Source organism: Balaenoptera borealis, assembly GCF_965194805.1.
Source record: "Balaenoptera borealis genome assembly, chromosome: 13".
In the NCBI taxonomy this organism is placed as follows: domain Eukaryota; kingdom Metazoa; phylum Chordata; class Mammalia; order Artiodactyla; family Balaenopteridae; genus Balaenoptera; species Balaenoptera borealis.
The window spans coordinates 72,584,649-72,610,423 of record NC_138870.1 but is presented as its reverse complement, the minus strand read 5'-3'; the positions used below and the strand labels follow the sequence as shown (position 1 = coordinate 72,610,423).

At 33.4% G+C, this 25,775-nt stretch overlaps 1 protein-coding gene and 1 long non-coding RNA gene across 2 annotated transcripts in view; one reads left to right on the top strand and one right to left on the bottom strand.

Moving 5' to 3' along the window:
* RASSF9 (Ras association domain family member 9) overlaps positions 1–22,704 on the top strand; it is a 30,703-nt gene extending 7,999 nt beyond the window's left edge. Inside the window, exon 2 of the mRNA XM_082351826.1 lies at positions 19,464–22,704. Coding sequence (XP_082207952.1) covers positions 19,464–20,727 — 1,264 coding nt within the window. The 3' untranslated portion in view covers positions 20,728–22,704. The remainder of the gene's footprint in view (positions 1–19,463) is intronic.
* On the bottom strand, positions 1,577–9,016 carry LOC309609858. The gene is made up of 2 exons (XR_014233627.1): positions 4,935–9,016; positions 1,577–4,904 (listed from the first exon to the last, which is right to left on the bottom strand). It is a non-coding gene; the product is annotated as an uncharacterized lncRNA (long non-coding RNA).
* Positions 22,705–25,775: the final 3,071 nt, after the last annotated feature.

Below are 25,775 nucleotides of genomic sequence, written 5' to 3'. Positions count from 1 at the left end.
TGCTAGAAACAGGCAGAAAATTATCTTAGTTAAGAACTCCAGCTCTTTAGTCACCTAGACTTTCGGTCATATCTCAGATTTGCCATTACTAGTTGTATGCACTGGGGCAAATATTTCATCTTTCTAATATGACAATAACAATAATAACAAGCAAAGGCAAATTTAAGTTTGACAATTGAAGGGGTTGCTCTTTAAGTTGCTCTTTAAAGTTCTGATTAATAATATCACTAAGGTCGTTATGGGGCCTCGGAATGGGACTATGCAAATGAGGAAGCCATTATGCTTAAACTTCATTAGCTTCAGGGTAAATCCACCTCTGCTAATACTTCTTATAACATTTACTATGTGCACTGGTCTAAGTAATTTACATAATACTTAAAATTACACTCTGAAGAAGGTACTAGTATTTCCCCTATTTCACATGTAAGCCAATTAAGACCCAGAGCAGTGCCACAGTTAATAAGTGGCAGGGACAGAATTCGAATCCATGCTCTTAACCATTACTCTGTATGGCCTATTTAGTATTTAGTTTTCTCATCTCTAAAATAGAGTTAATCCTAAACCATCAAGAATTTGGATTAAATCTGATTATATATAAAAATTTAGCACGGTGCTAGGACATAATAAAAGCTCAGTAAATATTCACTCCTTGTTCAGGCCTCTTGGATTAAATAGGTTATGAAGTATATCTAAGTTTTTAACACCTAAACATGACATTAGGGGCTTCAAAATCTCAACCTTGACTCACTAGAACATCTGTTCTCTTTTCCTGATCATCACTGATCTCTTTTCCTCCCTAGATACAAAGAGATACATTATAAATTACTGACTATAATTAGAAGTGAGTCTATAAATGTTGTGCAATACTATCCTTGGATCTTGATGAAATATTTCAACTCTGACAGCTTTTATGTTTAATCCTCACACCACATCTGAGCAAAATTATGAGACTATTAATGATTTTGCAATGCATAGCGTAGTTTAAGAGACAGTTCCTTATGTGTCTTTGTGGACTTTTGATAAGAACAAAGGATACATAATTTGAATATTTTAGTGTTATCTTTGTCTAATAATATGAGAGATTGAATTGGGTACTTAAGGTCCCTTTCATCTCTAAGCTTCTGTGGTTTTAAAATTCCCTCTGCAGAGTAGAATTTAATTCTCTTGTCCTGCTTTTTTTCAAGAAAACTTTTTTAAAAATAGAATTGAAAGAAGTATTTTTTTTGTAATTTTATTTTACCTAAACATGATGCATTGCCACATAACCTCCACCAGGAAAGGTACCATTACGGTAAAAGTCAAATGTGTTTATTTCCAATTATAAAGAGATACGATTAGTTTATAAATTATAATATCTAAGAATTATTGAGTGTTTGCTAAGCACAATTTTAAGTTTAGTAATACAAATATAAGAATGTTAGGAGTAGCTATCTTTTTATTTTATTTCTTTAGGACTGGTAAACTCTGTGTTTTGTATTATACCAAACATGCAAAGACACCACCTCATTCCTAGGGGATTAAACTCCTAATTGAGAAAAGAGCACTATAGTTTAGTATCTCATGCGTGAAATTTAAAAAAAAATCACTCTTCCATGGGAAACTATCATTGACAGGGTAAATAAAGTTATCTTTATAATACAATTTATAAAATGAAAGTATAATCTCTTAGGAAGGCTGTCCCTCTATAGAGTAGGTGCTCACTAAATGTTTTTGATTGACTCTAAGTAGAAGTATATAAGAGAGAAGTGAATGGAGATAAAGAAAAATAAATGGAGCATCATCACATTAGATAGTGTTTATGAAACTTCCACAGTTAGGTGACAGGCTTGGACAAGAGAAGGGAACACAACAAGGTGTACAGAAAGATGTAGGAGGGGCTGAAGCACACAAAGCTAAGAATGATTCAGGATAATCAAAAGAAAAGAATTCAGGAAGCAGGCAGTAATATGGTCAGTTTGGTGAGAATCCAGAATCTTGCTTGGTTGGTGAAAACAGTGTTTTACAATTGAAAAAAATGTTAAGGATGTGTTTATATAACAGTAATAGACTTACAGTCAACTGTAATTGACTGCTATTTGTTCTAATAATCATATTAAACTAGTCAGTGTATCAGCTTATAGAATTAAATTATTCTACTATTTTGTGGATCTTTTAAATGGTAATTCCACTAATGCAGATAGTGGTCCAATTTCAACAAATTTTTATTCTTACTAATGATGGTATATAATCGGTAGGAATTTTGTGTCTGGGGTTTATTGATGTACTGCACAGTGTATGCTTGTTGTTCTCAACCAATGACTAAGACATTTTACAGCCATCTCCAATATCTTTGGTTCCTCTAATGCTCCTCATTTACTATGACATTTGTCAATTCTTATGGTTCCCTGCAGTTATGGTTAACTGAGAATACTTTAAGATCTAGCAGCAGCACATCAGTTTGGGGGAGACCACAGTCCTCAATAGTAGAAACTGAAGATACCTATTTTTAGCTCTGCATATAATTACATTTGTGTGGAACCTATGAGAAGTGCTATTGAAAAACCATGGATGTCTTCATGGAGTAGACATACAATAACTACAGTCTCATATGAAGAAAAGAGTTGTGTGCAATTAGAAAAAGCACTTATGAAGCTATACTGGACCTCTGAGATTTCATATTTTTTAAGAGCACAGGAAGTTAGGCACTTTACAGCAGTGGACCACAAAGTATTAGCTTTAATTTCTTGACTGCTTGTTCTTTTACTTTAGTAGTGAAAGTCAATGAACATTTTCCTAGAATTATTAATAAGCAGCATGAAACTTAGACTAAGTTATTTTTTTTTAAATGATCGTTTTTAGTGGTTCTACTTTTAGTTAGGAGACCTTGCTGTAATCACAGTTTAGAGAATTAAGTAAAATGGCAGCTTGTGCTATATAATGCTTTACATAGTCTGAGCATATTATAGTATTGCTTTCTTATCTACCTTAGCATCTAAAAACAAAACATTCTAAACTATCCCACTCTATCAGGTTGGGCATCTACTTGTATATATTTCCCTTTTTGGGACTCAAGATAATGGTTATTTGATGATTTTTAAAAATTCAGAAATATCAAATGAACCTCATACTTTGAGGGCATTATTAAGATTAAATGTGAATCAGATATGGAACATACTTTAAGGAACTTGTTGATTAGTAGACACACAGACATACATAAATAATTAAAATACAAGGCAGACATTTTAAAGTATCATAATAAAGTCCATGTATTCAACAAAAAATATTTATTTACCTTATAATGTGTGCTACATGTTATTCTAGATGCTGGGGATACAACAATGAGAAAGGCAGTCAAGGTCTCTATTCTCATTGATCTTATAGTACAGTGGTGGACAGGCAGACAGCAAGCAAACAATAAATGAACAAGAAATTTCAGATAGAGATTACAGTTATAAGACTCACTATAGAGGCGGAATTTATAGGAATTCAAAACTGAGTGTATGGGGACAATAGAAAATATCAGGATGGAAAAAAAGATTCAGTGATAACTACAATTTGGGGTCTGAGTAAATAGGAATATAGTTGCATTATCATAGAGAACAGAAAAAATGGCAAGGGTAATTTGGGGGAGGGAAGAACATCAGGGTGAAGGGTAAAAAAATTCAAGGTGTCACTTGAATGTTTCCACATATTCCACCTCCAAACACCTGGTGTTTGGACACACTGCGCTGTGAAAGCAGCCTTTCATCCAACCTACTGCCATCGCTCCTGACATCCATATGGGACTGATTAATATGGAACACACTGCACCTGGAATGGGACTTTAAAGGCAAAACACACTGGTTTCCCAGCCAAGGCCTTCACGCTGACTAATCCTATGTTAAACCCACTCATTCTCCATGAAGCATTTCACAGCCATCCTCTTAGTGAGCCTTCAGTCATTGCCTTTGGTTGAAATTACTTACAAACAAAGCCGTGACTTCCATGAGATCATACATTCTTCTGTTTAAAGACCACATTATTTTTACTTTCTTGTCCCCTAAAGAATAATACACAGAACTATTGTATAGATATTGGAGTTCAAATAATATTTTAGTATTTAAATAAACAAAATCTAGATTTTTGGTGCAGGTAAATCATCTAGGTGAAGAGCTGGCAAACTTTTTGTGTAAAAGGCCTCATAATAAATATTTAGGTTATTCCAACCATAATGTCACTGTCTCAACCACTCAACTCTGTCAATATGGTGTGAAAACAGACACAGGCAGTACATAATTAAATGAGCATGACTGTACTTAAACAAAATTTTATTTACAAAAATATATGGTGGGATAGTTGTAACCACCAGGTCCTAGTTGACTGAAAAATTCCCTTTATATATTTCCCCAACAACCCCCTTCCTCCTCTCATGCTCCAAAAAATAAAAGAACATTTAACATTTATTGTCTTAGGCTCTTAGGCTTCAAAGATGAAAGAGTCAGTCCAGGACCTGACTGGCAAACTAGCAAAAAACGAAGGTAGAAAATGTTACCACTGAATGTACAATGGGTTCTGTAGAAGCATCAAGAATGGGCATCCATTTCCATCTGGAGTGGTGGGAATGGGGTTATTCAGAGATGATAAGGGAATTTTCCTAGAGGAAGCAACATTTGAAACAGAGTAAGAGTTAGATGAAGAAAGGGGAAAAAAGGTGTTTCAAGCCAAGGAAATAGGTTATGGAAAAGCCCAGAGTGAAAAATAGAAGCATGGCAGATATAGTTCAATCCAGTCTAGCAATTCATAGGGTGATAGATGTTACAGTGACAGCCAGTTACCCTCACATTAGATCTGTCAGAGATCAGCAAGATGTTAGGAATAGCTAGCTCAAGGTGTCTATTACAGAGTGCTTGGCTATGAGTTGGAGGAATCAGATCATGGAAGGAATTCTAGGAACAGGCAGGAGAGAAACAGAGAACAGAAGAGAGAGTAAGAGAGAGACAGAGACAGAGAGGGGAGGGGTGATGAGGGAGAGGAAGAAAGGTAAACAAATTGAAAATGCAGGACTTGGAAACCATTTAAAGATTTTAAACAAGGAAGGTACACAACTAGATTTGCAGTTTAAAAAGGGAAGCCTGACAATATTATGGAGCACAAATGTGAAGTGGGCAGGAGTTTATCATAACATAATATGTCCAAACTTACTACAGTAACTTATTGTAAGACGGGAAGGTGTCCGAATTGTAGTAGTGGTGATAGATAGGAGGGTGCATATTTGAGACATTTGGGAGAAAGAGTAAAACAGACATGGGGGCTGGTTGTTAAAGGGGAATGAGATAGACAAAGGAATCTAGGAAGACTCCCAGTTTTCAAACTTGAGAGAAAGGGTGGGGAGACAGTGATTACATTCAGTAGGATGGGAAATCAAGAGGTGGAATAGTTTGAGATATGAGAGGAAAGGATGGTGAATTAGTTTTGATGGGCCAAATTTGAGGTGGCTGTGAGTAACAGAAAGATCAAATCAACATGTAAAAACAAAGTTTGGAATATTGGTCTAGAGCTCAAGGGAAAAAATAAGTAAATTTGGGAGCTATCATCATTCAATTGGTTGAGAAAGCTGTGGATGATATTACAGTCACCCATAAGGTGTATATAATGAGACAAGAAATGAGTCATAGAAACCTGTGGGATGCCTATTGTATCAGTTATCACTTACTGGCAATAAGACATGATAAAAATTAGTGGCTGAAAACAACAATGTATTGTTTGCTATGATTTTCTGAGTAAACTGGGGTGGTTCTTCTGAGTTTTACTTTGGCTATCTCATGAGCAGTAGGTTAGTCAAGGGTTAGGTTCTGATGGGACAACTGAGATGGCTGGGTCTCTCTCTCTCTTGATGTGGTCTTTCATCTCAAGCTTTTTCATCAAACAGCAGTCTCAGGACAGCATTACAGGAGGAAGAAGGCAGAAGCTGCAAGATTTCTTGAAGCCTGGACTCTAGAACTCGCACACATGGTTTTTACCATATTCTATTGGCCATACTTAGTCCCAAGGTCTAGTCGAGCAAAAAGAAATAGACTCCATCTCTCAACGGAAGGAGCTGCAAAGAATTTGTGGCCACCCCTGCATGACACCTACGTTTACTGAATATACAGAGGAAGCAAGGCCCATGTCAGAACTGAGAAGAAGCTAGAAAGGGAAAGGAATAGCCGTGGAGAGTGAAATCAAGAAGTCAAGGAATGGACTGCTGCAAGAATGGGAGGAAAAGGTCACAATGCATAATATTACAAAGAGGTCGAGGCAGATCAGTTCCAAAAATGGCACTTGGGTTTGGAGGTTAGCTCTCTGATAAACCTAGGAAGAAATATTTCTGTTCTGGGTGTCTGTGGGGGGGTGGAAGTCACTTTATGGTGGTTGTTCCCGGAAAGAGGTAAACTAGAGAAAGTGACTGTGGGTTATTATTTGAGTTTGTGAGGGAAAGATAGTTGAGGTGTGTATGTGGTCAAATGATGGTTGTTATAATGTGACCTGGTAGTAGGAAGGCCCAGAAGTAAAGGTAGAAGATAAAATGAGTTTAAGAAGGGATAAATTATGAAGCAAAGTCCTAGAGGAGGTGAAAGCAGTGAAATTCAGAGTATATTAAAGAGTTAAAAACTTTGGGAAAGTAAATGGATATAAGATACTTTTGATGTAGATGACCAGTATTTTTCTCTTATCAGTGATGTTTTCAAGTAGCTCCTTTTCCTTAACAAAATGGCATGATAGGCCCTGGTATATTCTTGTTTCTAAAAGTTATTAATTTTTTGTTGCTCTTTAGGTAATTGATTTGTGACTAATGTGAAGAGCTGATTATTTTCGATGAAGCTTCCAATTGGAAGTCACAGTTTATTACTGTTTATTATAGAGTATGTTCAGAACATGGAAATCAGGGATAAAGGAGGTCATCTTGTATTTTCAGCTATCCTACTGGATAATTCAAATTCTTACATATTTCTAGTGCCATTCAAATCTGCCAACATATTTCAGAATACATTTAGAGAGGGAAGAGTAGGTGGCTGCAGGCAGATACAAGCTGAAAGTCACCATCATTAGGAAATAGCTTCCACTAAGAAGGCAAAACCAATTACGGGCTTAGCTGCCAAAAGAAGAACAAATGTTAGTAGTTGACATAACTACAGCTATCGTTAAACTAAATATTCAGGCTAGGTAACTTTCCTTTAATAAATATGCTTTGTTATTATGAAATATTTCTTTACAAAGTATAAATCAATAAGGAAACTTTAGGTATTTGTCAGGCACAGGTAACACTTGGAAGTTAGCCCTAGAATTTCCAATGAGATTAGATATTTTCTCAGCATTTCATCTAGTAAATACTACATGTTAAATATTTACATTTTGAGTATAATCAATTTCTGGAATCTTGACTATGAGCTTAGTTTACTTAACCCCCATAGTCCCCGATACACATTCTTTACATATTCCCTTCCCTTTTCTCTGTTTGTGGGGATTATGTACAGTATTATAGCCACCCTGCACGTATGGAATGTCTAGGATTTTTCTTGTCCTACGTGACTGGCTTATATTATTACTCCCTAGAAAATTAAACTGGTGTTAGTAGAGCATAAAACTAGTGATTTTTTTCTATGTGTATGTATGTGTAAAATTTTAATTTTCAAGGTAGTTTTAATTTTTGACTGCCCCAATTTTTCATAGAGTGATTAATTTTCTGAAGGACTCCAATTTTAAAACTGTTTTAATAAAATGTTAATAGTCTGTGTTCAGTGAAAATTATTTGATAGCACTATTTTCATGCTTCATCTATCAAAACAGTGATCCAAATTTTCATAGCGACCTAAGAAAAGACTTGTATTATTTGTGGCTGACACGCCCTGTGATTATCTTCCTGAGACTGCAGTACTGTGATCTCAAAAAATATTACTTCAGAGGGCACGTGCCATACTCTGTGTAAAATAACCAGAGTTGAGTTAGCTTGTGGGTCAGAGTTTCCTCACCATTTGCCTGCTTCATTAATTTTAATTTTGCTTAAACTTTATTTTGTGTGTGTCTGTGTGTGTGTACTTTACAGAAAGAATGAAAATTGTCACTTAATATTGTTTTTTTTTTTAAATTTTATGCATAGTGTAGAGGAATAAAAAGTTTTCTTGACACTCTTAAGGTCCCTGACTGGCTCTGAAAATTAAACCGACCAAAACAGACTAACAGGAGAAAAGCATTCAAGTTGATTTAATGTAAGTTTTGCATGACACAGGAGCCTTCCTAAGGAAATGAAGACCTAAAGAAATGGTTAAACCTGTGTTGTTTTATGCTAGGTTTAGTGAAGAGTGGACATTCATGGAGAAGTATGGTAGGTAGGTCAAAGAATATGAAGTAAGCGTAGTAAACTGGGAGAAATTTAGCAGGGCCTGTTTGTTTGGATTCTTCTCATCCCTTTGTCTTCAGAGATAAGGATGCTCCTTTCCTTCAGGTATAGGAAGGGCATCTCTCAAGTGAGGGTGTTAGGACCTGTTTCAGGGGAGAGGCTTGGGTGGAAAGTCCAAGTGAACTCCCTGTTTCTCCCATTTTCTAAAACACCTTCAGCTTGCCATATTCAGTATACCAAGGTGCCATATTTTGGGGTATCATGTCTTGAATCCCGTCAATAGTATATTTGGTTTACATCAAATGCCTTCAGGGTGCCTAAGGTGATCAATTTTTAAGTACAGAAAATAGCCAAAACAGGAGACTTCCCTGGTGGCGCAGTGGTTAAGAATCCGCCTGCCAGTGCAGGGGACATGGGTTCAAGCCCTGGTCCGGGAATATCCCACGTGCTGCGGAGCAACTAAGCCCGTGCACCACAACTACTGAGCCTGTGCTCTACAGCCCGCGAGCCACAACAACTGAAGCCTGTGCACCTAGAGCCCATGCTCCGCAACAAGAGAAGCCACCGCAATGAGAAGCCCGCTCACCACAACTAGAGAAAGCCCACGTGCAGCAACGAAGACCCAACGCAGCCAAAAATAAATAAATTAATTAATTAAAAAAAATAAAAACATAAATAAAAATAAAAAAATAAAAAAATAAAATAGCCAAAACAAACTTAAAATAGGTTTTAAAGGTTAATATAGCTTTTAAATGAGTAGGGAACATATCATGCTTTAGAACTTCCTAAAAATAAAGTATATGTATAGAAAAAATATAAATAAATGCTTAATTATATCTAGGTGCTGGGATGAATAAAATACTTCTAAAAAAACTGAATTGAATGGGCATTCAATATTTTATCCAGATATCTACCAGGGAAACTGCAAAATAATTTTATAGTTGTTTCTTAAAAAGGTAAAAGAATTAGGAGTCTGTATATTGACAAGCCTTCAGATTTCCAAGAAAGTCAATCATTAAATATTGTATTGATAGATGATCCTGTACATATTGACAATGTATAGAAGTAGGTAATAAACAAATGGATAAAATAAATATTTTTCTCATAATGCCACAAAAGCCTTTTTTTCTCAATAGATTACTACATCTGAATCAGATTTGGTATCTTGTTTGCAGAGATAAAACTTAATGAAATATGTTGATTATTGTATTAGGCAATAGGGAGTTCCTCAGTGTGGATTCAATTCTAACTCATTTATCCAAATTATTCTTATTTTCCTTATTTCCACATTATCCTTATTTTCCCCCACTTATTAGCTAAGGGTGGAATTGAACAAGTCCTTAATCTCTTGTGTCTCAGTTTTTCAATCTGTGAAATGGATTTTACTATAGGACCTATCTGATAGGGTTGTGACAAAAATTATATGAGTTAATATGTATAAAGCACTTAGAACAATGTCTGGCACATATTAAGCATTCAATAAATGTGAGCTATTATTATCTAATGTCTCCTTTTACACACATCCCATTGTTCTTCTATCTAGTCACCTTACTATTTTTTCCAAGTACCTTTTCCTCAACTACCAGGCCCAGACATAATCATGTTAAGTAAAAATATGAAAGGGTCTTCCTTACAGACAAGCTCCAAATCAGCATCCTGTCCCAAATGAAATCTCTTGAGGCTCTTTTACCTAATCTGACTTTCTTCAAAGGGTTATGGGAATTGAGAATGAATTGAAGACATTGAGGTCAACTTCTATGTCTTATTATTGTTTATTAAATATTACTCAACTTTGATTATTCTTGTTTTTATTCTTTAAATTTTGTAGCATATTTATACAGAATGTATCTCATGATTTCCAATAATGTTTAAGATGGTCTTGAATTTTTAAAATCTCTTTCTCTCTAAACATATCTTTTCTCCTTCCTACGTATGACACATTTCCGAACGTAAAGATCATCTTCTTTTCTTTTTTTGTTAAAAATTTACTCCCTTAGTATTTATTCTTTCTTTTTTAATACATTTTATGTGTAATGTGTGATGTGTATATAAATGTTTTTACACAGAAATGATATAATTTTTACATACATTTTAATTTTTCGAAATGAATAGTTTTACAATGTATGAATGTAGATCTTGTTGGATTGTTAATAACAAACAATGCTGGATGAACAGTTTTATAAATGAATTTTGATGCACTTTTTTTTTCTTATTAGTTATCCATTTTATACATATTAGTGTATAGATGTCAATCCCAATCTCCCAATTCATCACACACACACATCTCCCCCACCACTTTTCCCCCTTGAGATCATCTTATTTTCTGTAGCATTTTACCCTCAGCATTTATTTACATTTACTAAAACTACAGTTCTGTTAAGAAATGAATGTTGAATCCAGTTATAAAAAGTTGTATACCATAATTCAAAAGGACAATTTATTTGGGGGATAACTAACTTAGAATGGATTCAGTTGATTTATGTAGAACTTTTTTGTCAATCATTTATTTAAACTTTTATCTTTACCAAATTCTGTCTTGAAATTTCTGTGTTTGGGTCATTCCTTTTCTCTTATTAAAAGCCAATTATAGTACACAAAATATAAATTTTTCTCTTACATAATAGTAGTGAAGCTAAGTAATTTATTACCTAAACTCACTGTAGTTGTACTGTGATAATTTTGATTATTGGGAAGAGATGCTATTAAATTTAGAAGTTTGATCTTTTAGTTCGAAAATAGCCGTGACATGTAATTTAAACCTTCACCATCCAAACTATTTACGGCATCCTCAGTATTTTAAACTTCATAATTGGTATAGAGCTGGGTTTTTAAATTCAAATACCAGTTTATAACATTTGGTATGGAACGTGATTTAGTAAACTTGCTCTTTATCTTCACCCATCTTTATTCTTTAATTAATTATATGCTTTTATTCAAAGCAATGTGAATTTCTACAAGGTATTGTTAGATTTGAGCCTGCAATAAATATACTGAAATCAAATTTCTTTTATTACTGTTTTATTGCTCCCATTCCTAATCATCATTTCTGAACCTTGCATTGTTGAGTTAGTCTATTCCAAGTGTTATTTACTGACATGTTTTTAATATGAGTGCCACAGATAGTGGGTTATACACTGAAGAGTTATATAGACTGGATCTCATTCCCTGTGATAACTTATTTGGGTAAGATGTCTTGAGAACAGACTGCCTAAGAAGGGTTTTTATAATTTCACAGACATCTTTGTTTTCTGTGAAAAATCTGACTATTATGAGGCATTAAAATCTGTTCTCCACTGGATCAGAATCTCTATGCAGGATGTATTTTTTTCTCTGTATTGTAATTTTTATTACATTTATCAGAATACAGTATATATAAATGAATAACATATATTGTATTAATTCTGGTTGTGTTCCTTGCTATGGCTTTGAATTGCATGATGTTATCAGGTAAAATAAATGTATGTCTTTTGAGGAGTATAAACATGTTTCGAGGCTTCATCAAAATATCAAAGGGAGTTAATTGCATTATGTGTTAAGAAAATGTTAGAGACAATTCTCACTTCCCTATGGAATGAGAAGTTTGACTGAAAAGCATTAATTTAATTTCAACTGCATGGGACAAACATACTAAGACAATATCTTAGTTTGGCCGAAAGTCTGATAAAATATAGAATAATAGAAACTCTTGTTTTGTATTCAGCTATCAGAAAGCACAAATAACCAGACTTTTTAAATATAGTGTTGCATGCCAGTTCATTTAATGATGGTGACTTCAAGACAGTATTATATTCCAGAGTGTCTTCTGAATAACCAAAGCAAGAAAATGTTATATTCCATGTAGTTTTATTGCTAAGGTATTTTAAAGGCTGTTTCTGACTTATCTAGGCATATCTTACATGCCTGCACCACCCCCAGCCTTAACTAGGTGATAGTTTTTTTTTTTCTCATTTCCCAAGGTTATCTCTGGGAATTTTCCTTTGGTCCTCTAAAGACTGCAGGTATTATCTTGACCTCCTCATCCCCTAAACTCAAGGTGTCTCAGAATCTTCATTCTTAATTCTGGTCTTTGTCCCTTCTGTCCAGGGCAGAATAGACTGCAAAGAAGCAGTAAGGGAGAAATATAATGAAACCCTTCTGCTGACTTCCAACCCTCACCACGCCCTGGCACTGCACTGGTCGCCTTGGCCATTTCTATCATGTCATTTCATTCACACATCTTTTCACCCCACTGTCCATTCCCCATATCTGGTGGCCAGACACTCAAATACTATTCTTAATGAAGAAGAAAGATTTACTATTTCTTAATGAAGTCTGTGAATGCACGTTTTTTCCTGAACTAAAATTAACCCTATTTTGAATATTTGTGGTTCTATAGCATCTTAATGCAAATATTAGTATGCCTTAGGACCAGCTCTGGGATTAACAGAGGGAAGTCCAGTTAGGCAGATTAATAATAATAAGCATAAAGATTGGCTATGGGGTGAAAGGAGAAAAAGTTCCATTTGCATTCCATTAAGTAGAATACCAACTTGCGTTGTTTATTTTAGTCTACTTGAGATTGGAAATGTCTCCCTTATTTGTTATTTTTATTTTCATGTATTTTACTCATAGATTCTCCAGGAGATGTAAGAAAAAAAGGCTATAGATAAAGCTGTGATGAAAGTATATTTTGTTGTAAATATGGATCAGGATTCCTCAACAGCACAACTGTTGACATTTTGTCTAGATCATTCTTTGCTCTGCCCATACTAGTAGCACCCCCAGACCCTAGTGTGAAAAGAAATGTCCCCACACATTGCCAAATGTCTCTTGGGGGGCAAAATCACCCCTAGTAGAGAACAACTGGTTTATAAGGAGAGTGTTCAGTTTAAATAATAAGTAATGGTAATAAAAAGGAAACAGAGGACAGTCTTTGGGCATTGGGCCAACATTCAGATATGCCCCCAATATGCCCCCAAAGCTTCACAGGTCTTTATCCTTCAATCTGTTGGAGACTTGTGCGTCACTGTTTGCAGACACAGGTGCCACCAATAGCTTGGAACTGAAAAAGTTGTAACTCTTGATTTCCAAGCATGGAATATGATTCTGAAGAGAGTCAAGCAATAAGAGCATTTCAGAATCACTCCTATATATGGCAGCTAGATTGTGTTAGTATCATACTTTCCAGGCTGGCTTAGGAAACAAAGAATTATAACATAGGTTCTATGGAAAGATGTACTCAGAAATCCAAATATTTTCTATAAATACCTATAGATTGCTAGTTTTCATATACTGTGTTTTAGAAGCATATCTCATAATGTAATTATTCTTAATTAATAATTTATTATTTTGATTCTTATTTTTTTGAAAGTAGGGGTCAATATTCAAATATTTGTCCTGATAAGTTTTATACATCAAATTTCAATTAAACTTTAATGTCTGCGATACTAGGAAGAACTGTTGTTCTTTGAGTTATTCTCCTGGGCCCCAACTTCAATGCCTTTTATTTTTTCTGGACAACTGAATAAAGATAACCAAATATTATCCATTTACCTTTATTTTTCTCTGCCTTCACACTTAATCTTTTTTCTGTAAATACTTATTTTGTGGGATCTTCAATGTGACATCAAAATATCCTATTAATACGTTATCTTAAAGTCTTAAGACTTAAATAGTTGATTTATTTAAATTGTTAAATAGATTTAAATAGTTGATTTATTCCCCAGTGCTTTGTGCACCATACTCAGTGAACGTTTGTTGAAGAAATATTTAATTGTATGAATGTTGCATTTGTAATTCCTAGCCAACTCATCTTAATTCTGTGTGTTTTTGTGGTATTAAAACTAATTATCACTGGAGAAATATTTTTAAGTTCCTGATTGATAATAGAGTAAATGCAAAAATTCTCACAAAAATTCTCATATATTTTCACTCTACTTCAGAATAAATATGGAAAAGTGCCTGTAAGTGAGGCTGACACACATTGTTGAAGAGCTGCATTTGGCATATAAATTTTCTTAATTGTCTAATGAAGATACTCTAAAAAGGCAAAAACTGAATAATGAAATAGTCGTAGAAGAATAATCAGATAAATGTATAAATCTATGTATATATTTATTTTCAGTGTAATATGCTTCATTAACACACTCAGTCAAAATCAGAGAGTTATTAAGATTAAATGCATTCTCAGCTCATCTGTGATCCAAAGATTATATTAATGATCTTTCTAAACATCTCTTATTAGCTAAACAATTGTGTTATATTGGAAGTGTACATGCAAAAATATTGACTAGTCAAAGCAGGTGAAAAAATATTGTGGGATAGGTTGGAAAATATTTATAAAATAATATTGTTAACTACTGTAGCAAGCTCAGTAAAGTTACTGAATAACAATACTAAAAACACTATACCCTTCTCTGCATTAAGTAATAATAACAGTAATTTTACCATTAGAGTTAATAACCTATATTTAGCCAGTACATTTTTCACAATTTTCAAAGCACTCTTTTCCTTTCACTTATCTGATATTTGAAGCAATCTTGTGAGAAATGTGAGTCAGATGTATATATACTGCAGTATTACAGTGAAGGGTACAGGGGAGTAGAAAAAAAATGATTTATCGGAATTCAAAATGAGTTAGTGATAGTTAAGTTAGTGATAGTTAAGAGGAAATCATATTTTAAAATATCAAGGATTGTTCCCACCATATCTATTTTGCAAATCTTCACAAATAAATCTTGTTAATGTTTCAGAGGGAAAAAAAAGAATTTAAAGCATTAGATAAAAATGGGTACTGTAGCATTATGAATGTTTTTTTATTTTCTTCTGTATATGTAAATAATTTTCAAACATATTTTGTGATTATAAACTATTTTAAAATAAATTAAACAGAGCATGCTAAGCAACAAAACAATTCTTCCATAAGAATCTTAGGATATATTAATATTATCAAATTTAATAAAGTGTTTAAATACATACACAATTTTTAAAAGTATGTGCATGAGAAATGTCATAATATATACTACATAATCATAGATGTAGTATAATGTATATTTAGAATGTGTAGTAATATCTGTTGAACAGTGTTTCAAATTAGTTTTAATTCAGTTTCCAATGACTAAAAAGTAGTTAAAGATGATTGGGTACAACAGTTATGTGTTGGTGGGAGTCACAGTTTAGATATCAAGAGCATTTTCTCTTTTCTTATGGACCATTCTTGAAATAAACTAGTTCAAATCAAGACAAAACACAGCCATAATCTTATTCAATTGTTAATACTATTTCATTGTAAAATTTCTTAAGCTTTATTGGTTTTTGTGTGTTTTAATCATAAGCAAAATTTGAGGTACCCTACATAACATTATGCAAGGCATTTTAAAACATTTTATGTCTCCTTTGTTTCTGCCTCCCTGAAGTGGACGTTAAGAAGATATCCTTGCTATATGAAACCATGACCTGATTAAATTCTGGCTTATAAACTTTCGTATCTACTTTCTAATTGTATACATGAACATTTAGCAAATTAACCTAAAATTTAAACTGGTGTGAATTAAATGTCAGTGAGGTAGTTACTTTATTTTTATTAACGTAGTATTTTTAGGTAAATGCTTTTACCCTATAATGTAACATAGAAGTTATAAATTTTGAATCCTCCAATCCAAGCAGTTCCCAATTTATAGCCAGTTGCACTGTAAATAACCTATACTTGTGAACAGCTATTATATTCCTATATAGCCTCCTATCTCGATGTCCACCTGCTGTTACTTTCTCCAATAGTATCTAGAGAGAACCACTCCTGCAACCTCCATCCATGTTAACCTTACATCTGCTGAGAATCTTTTTGTCTCTACTCCTTTAATATTACAGAATCAGATACATGGGACGCTCTCAATACTTGCCTTTATACTGGATGTTCAAAGAAAAGAATGATAGAGTTGAAGGAACCAAATTTATACTTTACCTAAAAGCATTCAAAATGGGGATTTCAGTGATTATATAAGGTGGAACTTTAATTTTATAGGAAAAATGCACTGAGTTTCAAGTAATTAAAAAAATCACATTTGAAATGTAATCAGTTCACAAATTGGGAAATATTTGTGAGTGGGTAGTCATAATGGCTATTGTAATCTATTTTCAGGGATTAGTTGTAGGTTAACATCTAAAGCCAGAGTTGGAAGGAACATTTCTACTTTCTAGCTCTGTGACTTTAGGCAAGTTACTTACCCTGTCTTTATCTCAGTTGCCTTATCTGTAAAATGGGGATGATATTAGCAACTACCATGTACATAAGTAAAATCAAGAATGCTGCAAGCCAAGACATTTCTAAAATAAAAGTAACTTTGTTGGATTGGAAATAGTAATTATCAACAAACATTCCAATATACAGAAAAAAATTTAATTTGTACCATTAAGTAACATTGAGAGAGCAAAGGTAAAATATGAAAAGAAAAAAAAATAATATTAATCAGATCAACAATGAAGTTATTTATAAATGGAACTAAAACACTGGGATAAAAATAGAAAATAGAAGTAAATTATTGGAATATGCGATCATATGAATTAAAGCTTTATGATTTTTCAGTCTTTATGTGGTTATAGTATGTTCTCTGGGAAGTTTAAGATCCAGTAAAAATCTTTATCCCTTCCTTCCAATAAACATACAGAGAAGCAAAGCAGAGTAAAACAAAACAAACACTAAGTCATGCAATGGATGTGTTTATTTTTATTTTGTTGCATTAGAATTGGAGGTTATATATCTCAACTGCTAAATTTGAATCATTAGGTAATGAGTTTGTTATATTATATTACATAACAAACCAAATTATCTAGTGTAAGTTTGTATTTTTAACGTTTGTTATATATGTGTTTGGGGATGTCATTACTTATACTAGATGGTAAATTTCCAAAGGTTGGGAAGGGAGCATTTTATTTAGCCCCAGCTCTAGAATTAAATTCCTTACTTATATCAGATGACTAGGTTTACATGGATCTGGGACCAAATGAAAACAATTATTTTGAAAAAGTAGTGATTCTATAAGATTCCTAAATTGGTTTATTTTTAATATTTATTTTGCATCTTTTATATATTTCTAAATTTTTTAATGAAATAATACCAGGGGTCATCAGTCTAACATTTGGGAACTGCTGATGTAATAAGAAACTTAGCACTAGAACTGACATGTAAGTGTTTCCTTCCCAACCCAAGCAGTGTTTCCTACAATAAGCCAGGGATACTGTCTAATAAATCATACAAGTCTTTCTATGATCCACATTTCCATGACAGTGTCAAACACAGAGGAGGTGCTCGGCAAATATTTGTCAAATGAATGAATGAATAGAAACTCAATTGGAGCCATACTATAAAATAAACACAATTCTCAAAATCCTAAGCCTGCTACAAAGTAGAATTAAACATGATGAAGTTTATACTAGGTATGGAAGATTTATTGCCTACATTCAATAAAGAATGGTCATTACTTTTAAACATGCTCAGTCAAGTGGCAGAAGTTTTTGAAAATTACCTGGTTTGAATGATGGTTGTAAAAATTCCTCAAAATATAACTGACTCAAGAAAATACAAGGACATTTAGAGCAGACTTTTTAAAAAAAAGGGGTTTGGAACCAGTTGGACTGTGAGGCTATTAATAAAGGCACTAATTTTCTCATATGCTATATGGAAATAATAATATCTTTCTTGATTGTGCATAATGACTGTCAGTGTTACATAATCCACATGAGCTGAAAACTAGCAGATCTCTAGTGGAAGCTGTAATATATAAGAACTTGCTCCTTCCAAAACAAGAGAATCCCAATTAGAGCAGGGATCCTGGAAGTATTGGGGAATTGTCATGTATGTCCTTATTATTATTCTAGTATACAGAAGGACTCCCTGATCCCTGCTTCCCAGTCTTCACAGCTGCAGTGTAGAGCTGAAGCGTTTATAACTCATGTGTCATCCTTAGCTACAGACCCAGAACTGATGTTTCCCGAGCCAGAAAGTGGAACAGGACGTAGGGATTACTCTAAGGAGATAGCAGTAGGGCTTTTAAATATATGAGAGTTTTGTCAGCTAAGGGAGTCATCCAGGCCAGTCAAAATCCTTTATTACCGCATCGAAGCAGGAACAAGATTAATAAGAAAAAGGCACAGAAGGTAACACATTTCCACATACTCTTCTCCATGGCTGACCATTGGGAAAAGTCCTTCCTTGACCAGTTGGGTGCTCTAATGAGGCGCTATGGTTCCATTGCTATCAAAAGCGAATTTATGTTACAAAGTTCCTCTTTAAGAAGTAGTTTATGATTTTTTTCCAATTTAATCTACACGTCTAAACCATCAAACTTGTAAACTTGTTTTTATAGTGTATCTGTTAGAAGTATACTCTGGAGCCAGCTTTCTTCCTTGGGTTGAATCTTCACTTGTGTCACTGCTAACTGTGTGAATTTATGTTCCTATTCAAATGTCACCTTCTTAGAGAAGTCTCTCCTAAGCTCTTTAAATAAAGTAGACCTCTCCTTAAGTAATTCTCTATCCTTTCATTCAGTTTAACTTTCTTCCTAGCATTTACCACTATCTGATATTATATTAATTACACATTTATGTCTGTGTCCTTGTCTCCCTTGCTTATTGCTGTATGTTTAGCATCTTCAGACATGTCTGGCACATGGTTGGCATACAATAAATACTCGTAGAATTAAATAATCACTAATTTCAGTAATGGACTATTTTCAACTCTATGACTTTAATAACATCCTACTTATGCTTCCATGGTTATTCCCCAGTCCTAAGGCTCCAGCAAAATAGTCTTATTCTACTTCTTATTAACCTCCACTTTGATTATTGTCTTAACTCTGCCAGTTCTAACTGTAGTTATATTGTGGCTGACTTCTAAAGATAAAATAGCCTCCGTTGTCTTTGATGACAATTTGCTCTTTCCAGAGCCCACTAGGAATTAAAAAGGAAATTAAGATATGTTTCATGGTCTTAACTTTTTTTTTCTTGCCATACAACTTCTGATTCTTATGTAGTCTCAACCTCAAAATGCATCTCTCATTAAGGGTAAAATCTAGAAAGGGTATTAAAGTTAAATCATCTTTCTGAGTTTACACAGGTGATGACTGTAATATAATGTACTTTGTTTTTCTTTCAGATCTCCAACTAAAGACATGGATTCAGAAGAGAAGGAAATTGTGGTTTGGGTTTGCCAAGAAGAGAAGATTGTCTGTGGGCTAACCAAACGCACCACCTCTGCTGACATCATCCAGGCTTTGCTTGAGGAACACGAGACTACATTTGGAGGGAAACGATTTCTTCTGGGGAAGCCCAGTGATTACTGCATCATAGAAAAGTGGAGAGGCTCTGAACGGGTTCTTCCCCCACTAACAAGAATCCTGAAGCTTTGGAAAGCATGGGGAGATGAGCAGCCTAATATGCAGTTTGTTTTGGTTAAAGCAGATGCTTTTCTTCCAGTTCCCTTGTGGAGGACAGCTGAAGCCAAATTAATGCAAAACACAGAAAAACTGTGGGAGCTCAGCCCAGCAAATTACATGAAGACGTTACCACCAGATAAGCAAAAGAGAATAGTCAGAAAAACTTTCCGGAAACTGGCTAAAATTAAGCAGGACACAGTTTCCCAAGATCGAGATAGTATGGAGACATTAGTTCATCTGATTATTTCCCAGGATCATACTATTCATCAACAAGTCAAGAGAATGAAAGAGCTGGACCTGGAAATTGAAAAGTGTGAAGCTAAGTTCCACCTCAACCGGGTAGAAAATGATGGAGAAAATTATGTCCAGGATGCATATTTGATGTCCAGTTTCAGTGAAGTTGAGCAAAACCTAGGCTTGGAGTATGATGAAAACCAGATTCCGGAGGACCTGAGAGAAAGTGATGGAATTGTACAGCTGGAGGAACGACTAACATATTATAGAAAGCTCACTGATAAGCTCTCTGCCGAAATAGAAAAAGAGGTAAGAAGTATTTGCACAGAGATAAATGCAGATGCTGTGGAAGGGGCAGCTTCAAGTGAACTTGAAGGCTCTAATTTAGAAAGTGTTAAGTGTGATTTGGAGAAAAGCATGAAAGCTGGTTTGAAAATCCACTCTTACTTGAGTGGCATCCAGAAAGAGATTAAATACAGTGACTCATTGCTTCAGATGAAAGCTAAAGAATATGAGCTCCTGGCCAAGCAGTTCAGTTCCCTTCATACTAGCAACAAAGATGAATGCCAGCTAAAGGAAAACAGGGGAAAGGAATCTGAGGTCCCTACCAGCAGTGGGGAGGTTCCTCCTTTTACTCAAAGAGTATTTAACATGTATTCAAATGACACAGACTCGGACACTGGTATCAGCTCTAACCACAGTCAGGACTCGGAAACAACTGTAGGAGACACGGTGCTGTTGCCAACATAATTTGAATGGCTTCTTTCTGACCTACTTTAATGTTGTTCGTGTTTGTTTAATTTAGTAGGAAACTTTAAATATTCCATTCTGCAAAAAAAAAAAATGTAAATCATGTTAAAGTGTTCGGTAGTTAATAAAAACTAGAGAACTTTGTAAGTTTGTTTTTGATTTAAGAGTTCCAATGTGACCTAATTATTGCAAGTTCAAACAATGAACTCTTTATTAAGAATGCAGCACAAACAGCTTGCAGGTATATAACAGAGAAATAATTTGATGGGAATTATCATCTCATAGCTTCTGTGAGAAATGATTTATTCAAACTGCAAACTAATTCTTGATATTAGTCAATATATTGAAACTATACACATGAACAAGTAAAATTAAAATGTACTGTTATATATTTTTCAACAATGTATCACTGGAATTTTATAATCTGTAAAGTACATGACAGCTACTATATTGTAACTGTATTAATTCAAATCCTGATTCTTTTCATTGATATTTAGAATGTATATCATCTCTGTTACTTCCTGAACCCCTCTACCTGTTAGGCCTAGGTGACAGGAAGTGGGAATGGTTGCTATTGGGACATGTACAAATACCAGAGGTGGATCAGAGAGGAGTATGTAGATGAGGAAGGCCAAGTGCTGCAGACAACAGCAACTTTTCTAAAGAATCCGAAAATTATTAAGGGATATGTATGTGCTTTCTCTCTCTGATATGCAAAACTTTGGTCAGACCAATGGTCTGTGCAGTTTCATTCCTTGAATGAGATATGGCGTGGGTTACAGAGAAAATCACAGGGTCCTAGTTCTGTTAAATTATACCTTATCTACAAAAGTTGAAGGGATGCAACTTGGGGTCCTTCGTGTGGGTAAAATAGAGTTCTATGTGCCATATGTATTAATATTAGCATTTTGTCTCTGAACATATAGATAGGACCTAATATGGACACAAATCTTTTATTCTGCTATACTATAATTCAGATTGTCTTTGTAGTACTTCATCTAAGGTGCAAACTGAAAAAAAAAAGTGCTAGCTCTACTCTCTACCCCACTCTCAAGCGTGATAGTAAATATTCAACAAATTGAATAGATTATTTAGATCCTATCTTGACTGACAATCATTACAGTGCCAGAAGAGGCTTGGTTTTGCTTCATTTTTAGTTAGGAAGTTCCTTTCTCCTTCTCTCTCTTCTCTCCTTCTTCTTTCCCTTCTTTATTTCTTGCTACTGAACATATATTATATTGAAAACAGTTTAATTGTTTTATTGTACTATTAAATGAATACAGCTGCAGTTTATTTTTTCTTTAGCTAACACCTTTCCCATATGTCAGTGCACATGTAAGTAGAAATATTATTTTACTTAGTTTTAATATGTGGATATTGGTTAAGATTCCCAGTATTTCTCATTTCTTCCCTTTTATCCTTATGTTTACTGTAGTGTATGTTTTAACTCAATTTCCTAATCTATTTTAAAATTTCTCCATCCCCCAGATTTCACCAATCTTTGGGAATAAATTTAGAACTTTCTTAATATTTCACTTTTGGAGAACATCTAATGTTATTATTTTTCATGCCAAGATATTGCTGAAGGCCTTATTTGAAGTTGGATGATAAGAAAAGTAGGAATTTCCATTCTAGGGAAACTAAGGTGATAAACAGTAAGTAATAACACTAACATGGGTTTAATTTAGAAGAAATAAGAAGGGAATTGAATAGTCATCTGAGAAAGGGAAGTTTATTTGCCTAATATCCCATTAAATCATTCAGCACTATGGTAAGCTATTGAGATATTTATTGTTCACTACTGGGGATTAAACTCAGAAGATCATCATCAAAGATAAACCAATTGTAATGTTGTTTTTCTAAAGTGAAAGTAATCTCTTTGTATTACTCTTTAGTGAGAAAATAATGAAAAGAACTCTGTTATCTGCTATATAATTTGATTAATTATCTGAATTCAAAAGAGGTTCTGATAAGAAACAGGACTAGACAGATAATTTCATTTTAGAAACTGCATTAATGTCTGTCTTTATACAGTTAAGCACAGTGATGCATTCTAAGGGCCAATTCTCCTATATTTTTAGAGTAGATAACGTTAAAAACTCTTGTCAGACAGCAAGACCATCAAGTTTTAAATTCACACTAGAATTTCTATTTGTTCTTTAGTTATATACAAATGTATTTGTGCTTTTGATTCATTACAATATTAAATCATCAGTTACCATGGTGAATCTCTAATTTAGAGTAATATATTAATACAAATAAAAATACTAAAATACGATGCACTCATCTCCGGATACTGAGCTATTCTTTATCAAATTAAGTGAGAATTTATATGATAAATTTATAACTTGATAGAAACCTTAATGTTTTAATTATTTATAGAGGCTTTAAAATAAAATGTTTATAAATTCCTGAGTAACCTGACAGGTTAACTATGAAATTGCTATATGCAGCTAGAAGTAGCAAACCAAAGCTGACTAATCTTTCCTATAACAAGACAGATTTTCATTGACTGTACCTTGTTCATCCTGCCACTTGGAATGTCTCTTTCCTCCATCTGCTATACACTGAAATCCCACCCATTTCAGGTTTTTAACATGTTATCTCTTGTATAAAACATATATTGTTCCATTCAACCTGTTGTAATATCTTATCTCTGAACCCACAAATATTTTAGTGTATTTTTCATAGAGGAACATTTATATTCTAGCTTAGCTTATGTTTATTTATGTACTTATCTAACTTCCCTCTCACAATGTATTTTTGATTGTATTACTTTGTCTTCTATCTTGTTGACCTTATTCCCTACAACAACCTCTTTGCCCCTACTCAGTTTTGGAATTGAATTGCTAAATTTTAGAAGATTGTAAACTTTAAAAAAAATTATTTCCATACATGGTAAATGATGCTTGTGCATTTTATACAGAAATATGCATTTTAGCAGACTTAAAATATTAACAGTAATTCTACTTATATATTCTTTGGGGAAAGCACTAAATCTTAGGGTTATTATGAAAAGATTTTAATGTAGTGTCAATTTTCTATTTTACTTTTAATTTACAGAGTTACTGATTTAAAACAATGGAAATATTGTCTTTTTTTAAAGCCTCTCAGTGGTTAAATTATGGTATTTTCCTCTGCATCCCTTGCATGTAAGAAAAATTATATTTCATAGAACTAGATTTTAAGTGGTAGACACACAAAATAACTTCAAAGTATCTTTTAAAAATATCTACTTTATTTTCTCTTTTTAATTAAAAACATAAATGGTCCCTCATTAGTGTGCAGAACCTATTCTAATCCATTGAAATTTTATTTTTATATTTATTTAAACATCTACTGTACATGACAAAATATATTTCTGTGGCTGTATTTCATAATTTTTCTAAGTAGGATTATTGTTTTATTTAAAATATTTTTCTAGTGACAAAGGAATACCTTTTAACATAGATTTCTTTTAAATATTAGGCTATTTCATTTCATACTACCTGATTGGTTTAATAACCTGATATGACAAATATAAAGTACAAATAATTTCTTCAAGTGTAACTGATCCAGAATAATAAAAAGGAATGGTTGTATTCTTTCATGTGATATTGTTTGTTTTTCTGGGTGTGTTACTTGGCTATATTAAAAATAAATTTTGTAGCAGTTGAAATTATATAATTGCTGAGCTAACTCACACAAGTTAAGACCAGATATTGTTTCATGACAATATATATAGCAAAAAAGATCTAACAAAACTTTTTGTTAGGTTTCATACATATTTGTTTCAATTTGTCATGAAAGTATGTCCTCACTTTTACACTGGACCGCTGGTTTTATGGCCTGGTGTGTTGCTTTCTAGAATGAAATCCATTTTAATGTAAAAATACTTAAGTGTAAATCTTACTTGCTATTATTCAGTTTGTCACTACCCTTATTTCTCAAAATAGGCCTTTAATTTTGACTGTCTTTAATAACTAAATCATTTGAAAATTAAGGAAACTCATTTGCTCCTTCTATAAATGACCATGAAATTACTCTATTAAAAGACTGTATATAATGTTCAGTAATGACACATAGAAATAAGTTAACACTATTTTCTTAGCCAGTGTATCTCAATAGTGAGAGAAAACATACAATAGTCATTTTGTTAATCTAGCATTAATTTGTGTTTTCAACAACTGTTGGAATTGAGAATCTCAATTTGTAGGTTTCATAATTAATAGTTCCATATCAGGAAGTGAAAAACTAAATGATTACCTTCATATTTTAAAAAAAGCAACTTAAATATTATATTTTTCCTAAATAGAAATATCAGACACATTTTTACAAGACTACTTAAGTCTCTCCTTACATTTCATATGTATATATAATGCATGTGTAATACTATTGAATTTATTTTCAAGTAAAATAGACACATGATATTCAAGTTATTATTATTATTACTATAACTCAAACTACTCAAAAAATGTGCACCATGAAAAGTAAGTCTCCCTTCTATCCCATGGCCTAATTACCCAGATATCCTCCTCAGAAATATCACTGTTATTTATTGTTCTAGAGATAATCTATGCATATACAGATCTATACATATATATTCCTACAATATTCATGTAGCGATTCCTTATTCTGTTTGATGGCAGCAGGGAATTTCACTATATCAATTATCATAATTTTATTTCACCAGTCCTCTTCTGATGGGCATTTATGTGTCTCCCAATCATTTACTATTATAAACAATCATTTACTATTATCCCATCAATGCATTTCTGTGAGGCTAGATTACTAGATGTAGAAATGTGTCAAAGAGTGACAAATGGATTTTTTTTAAATTTAATAAACACTGCTGGTTATTCTTTATGGAAATTAACTCTTTAAGAACTGAGTTGAAAATATACTCCTCCCTCCCACGGTGTGTGCTGTTTGTCTTTTTTATTTTATTTGAATGCAAAATTTTTTTTTAATTTTTTGAATTTGAATTTATGGATTTTTGTCATTAATAACACATGAGGGTTTTTTTTTTCTTGTTTTTGGTTATTCCTAAAAAGGCCTTTCCATTGCAT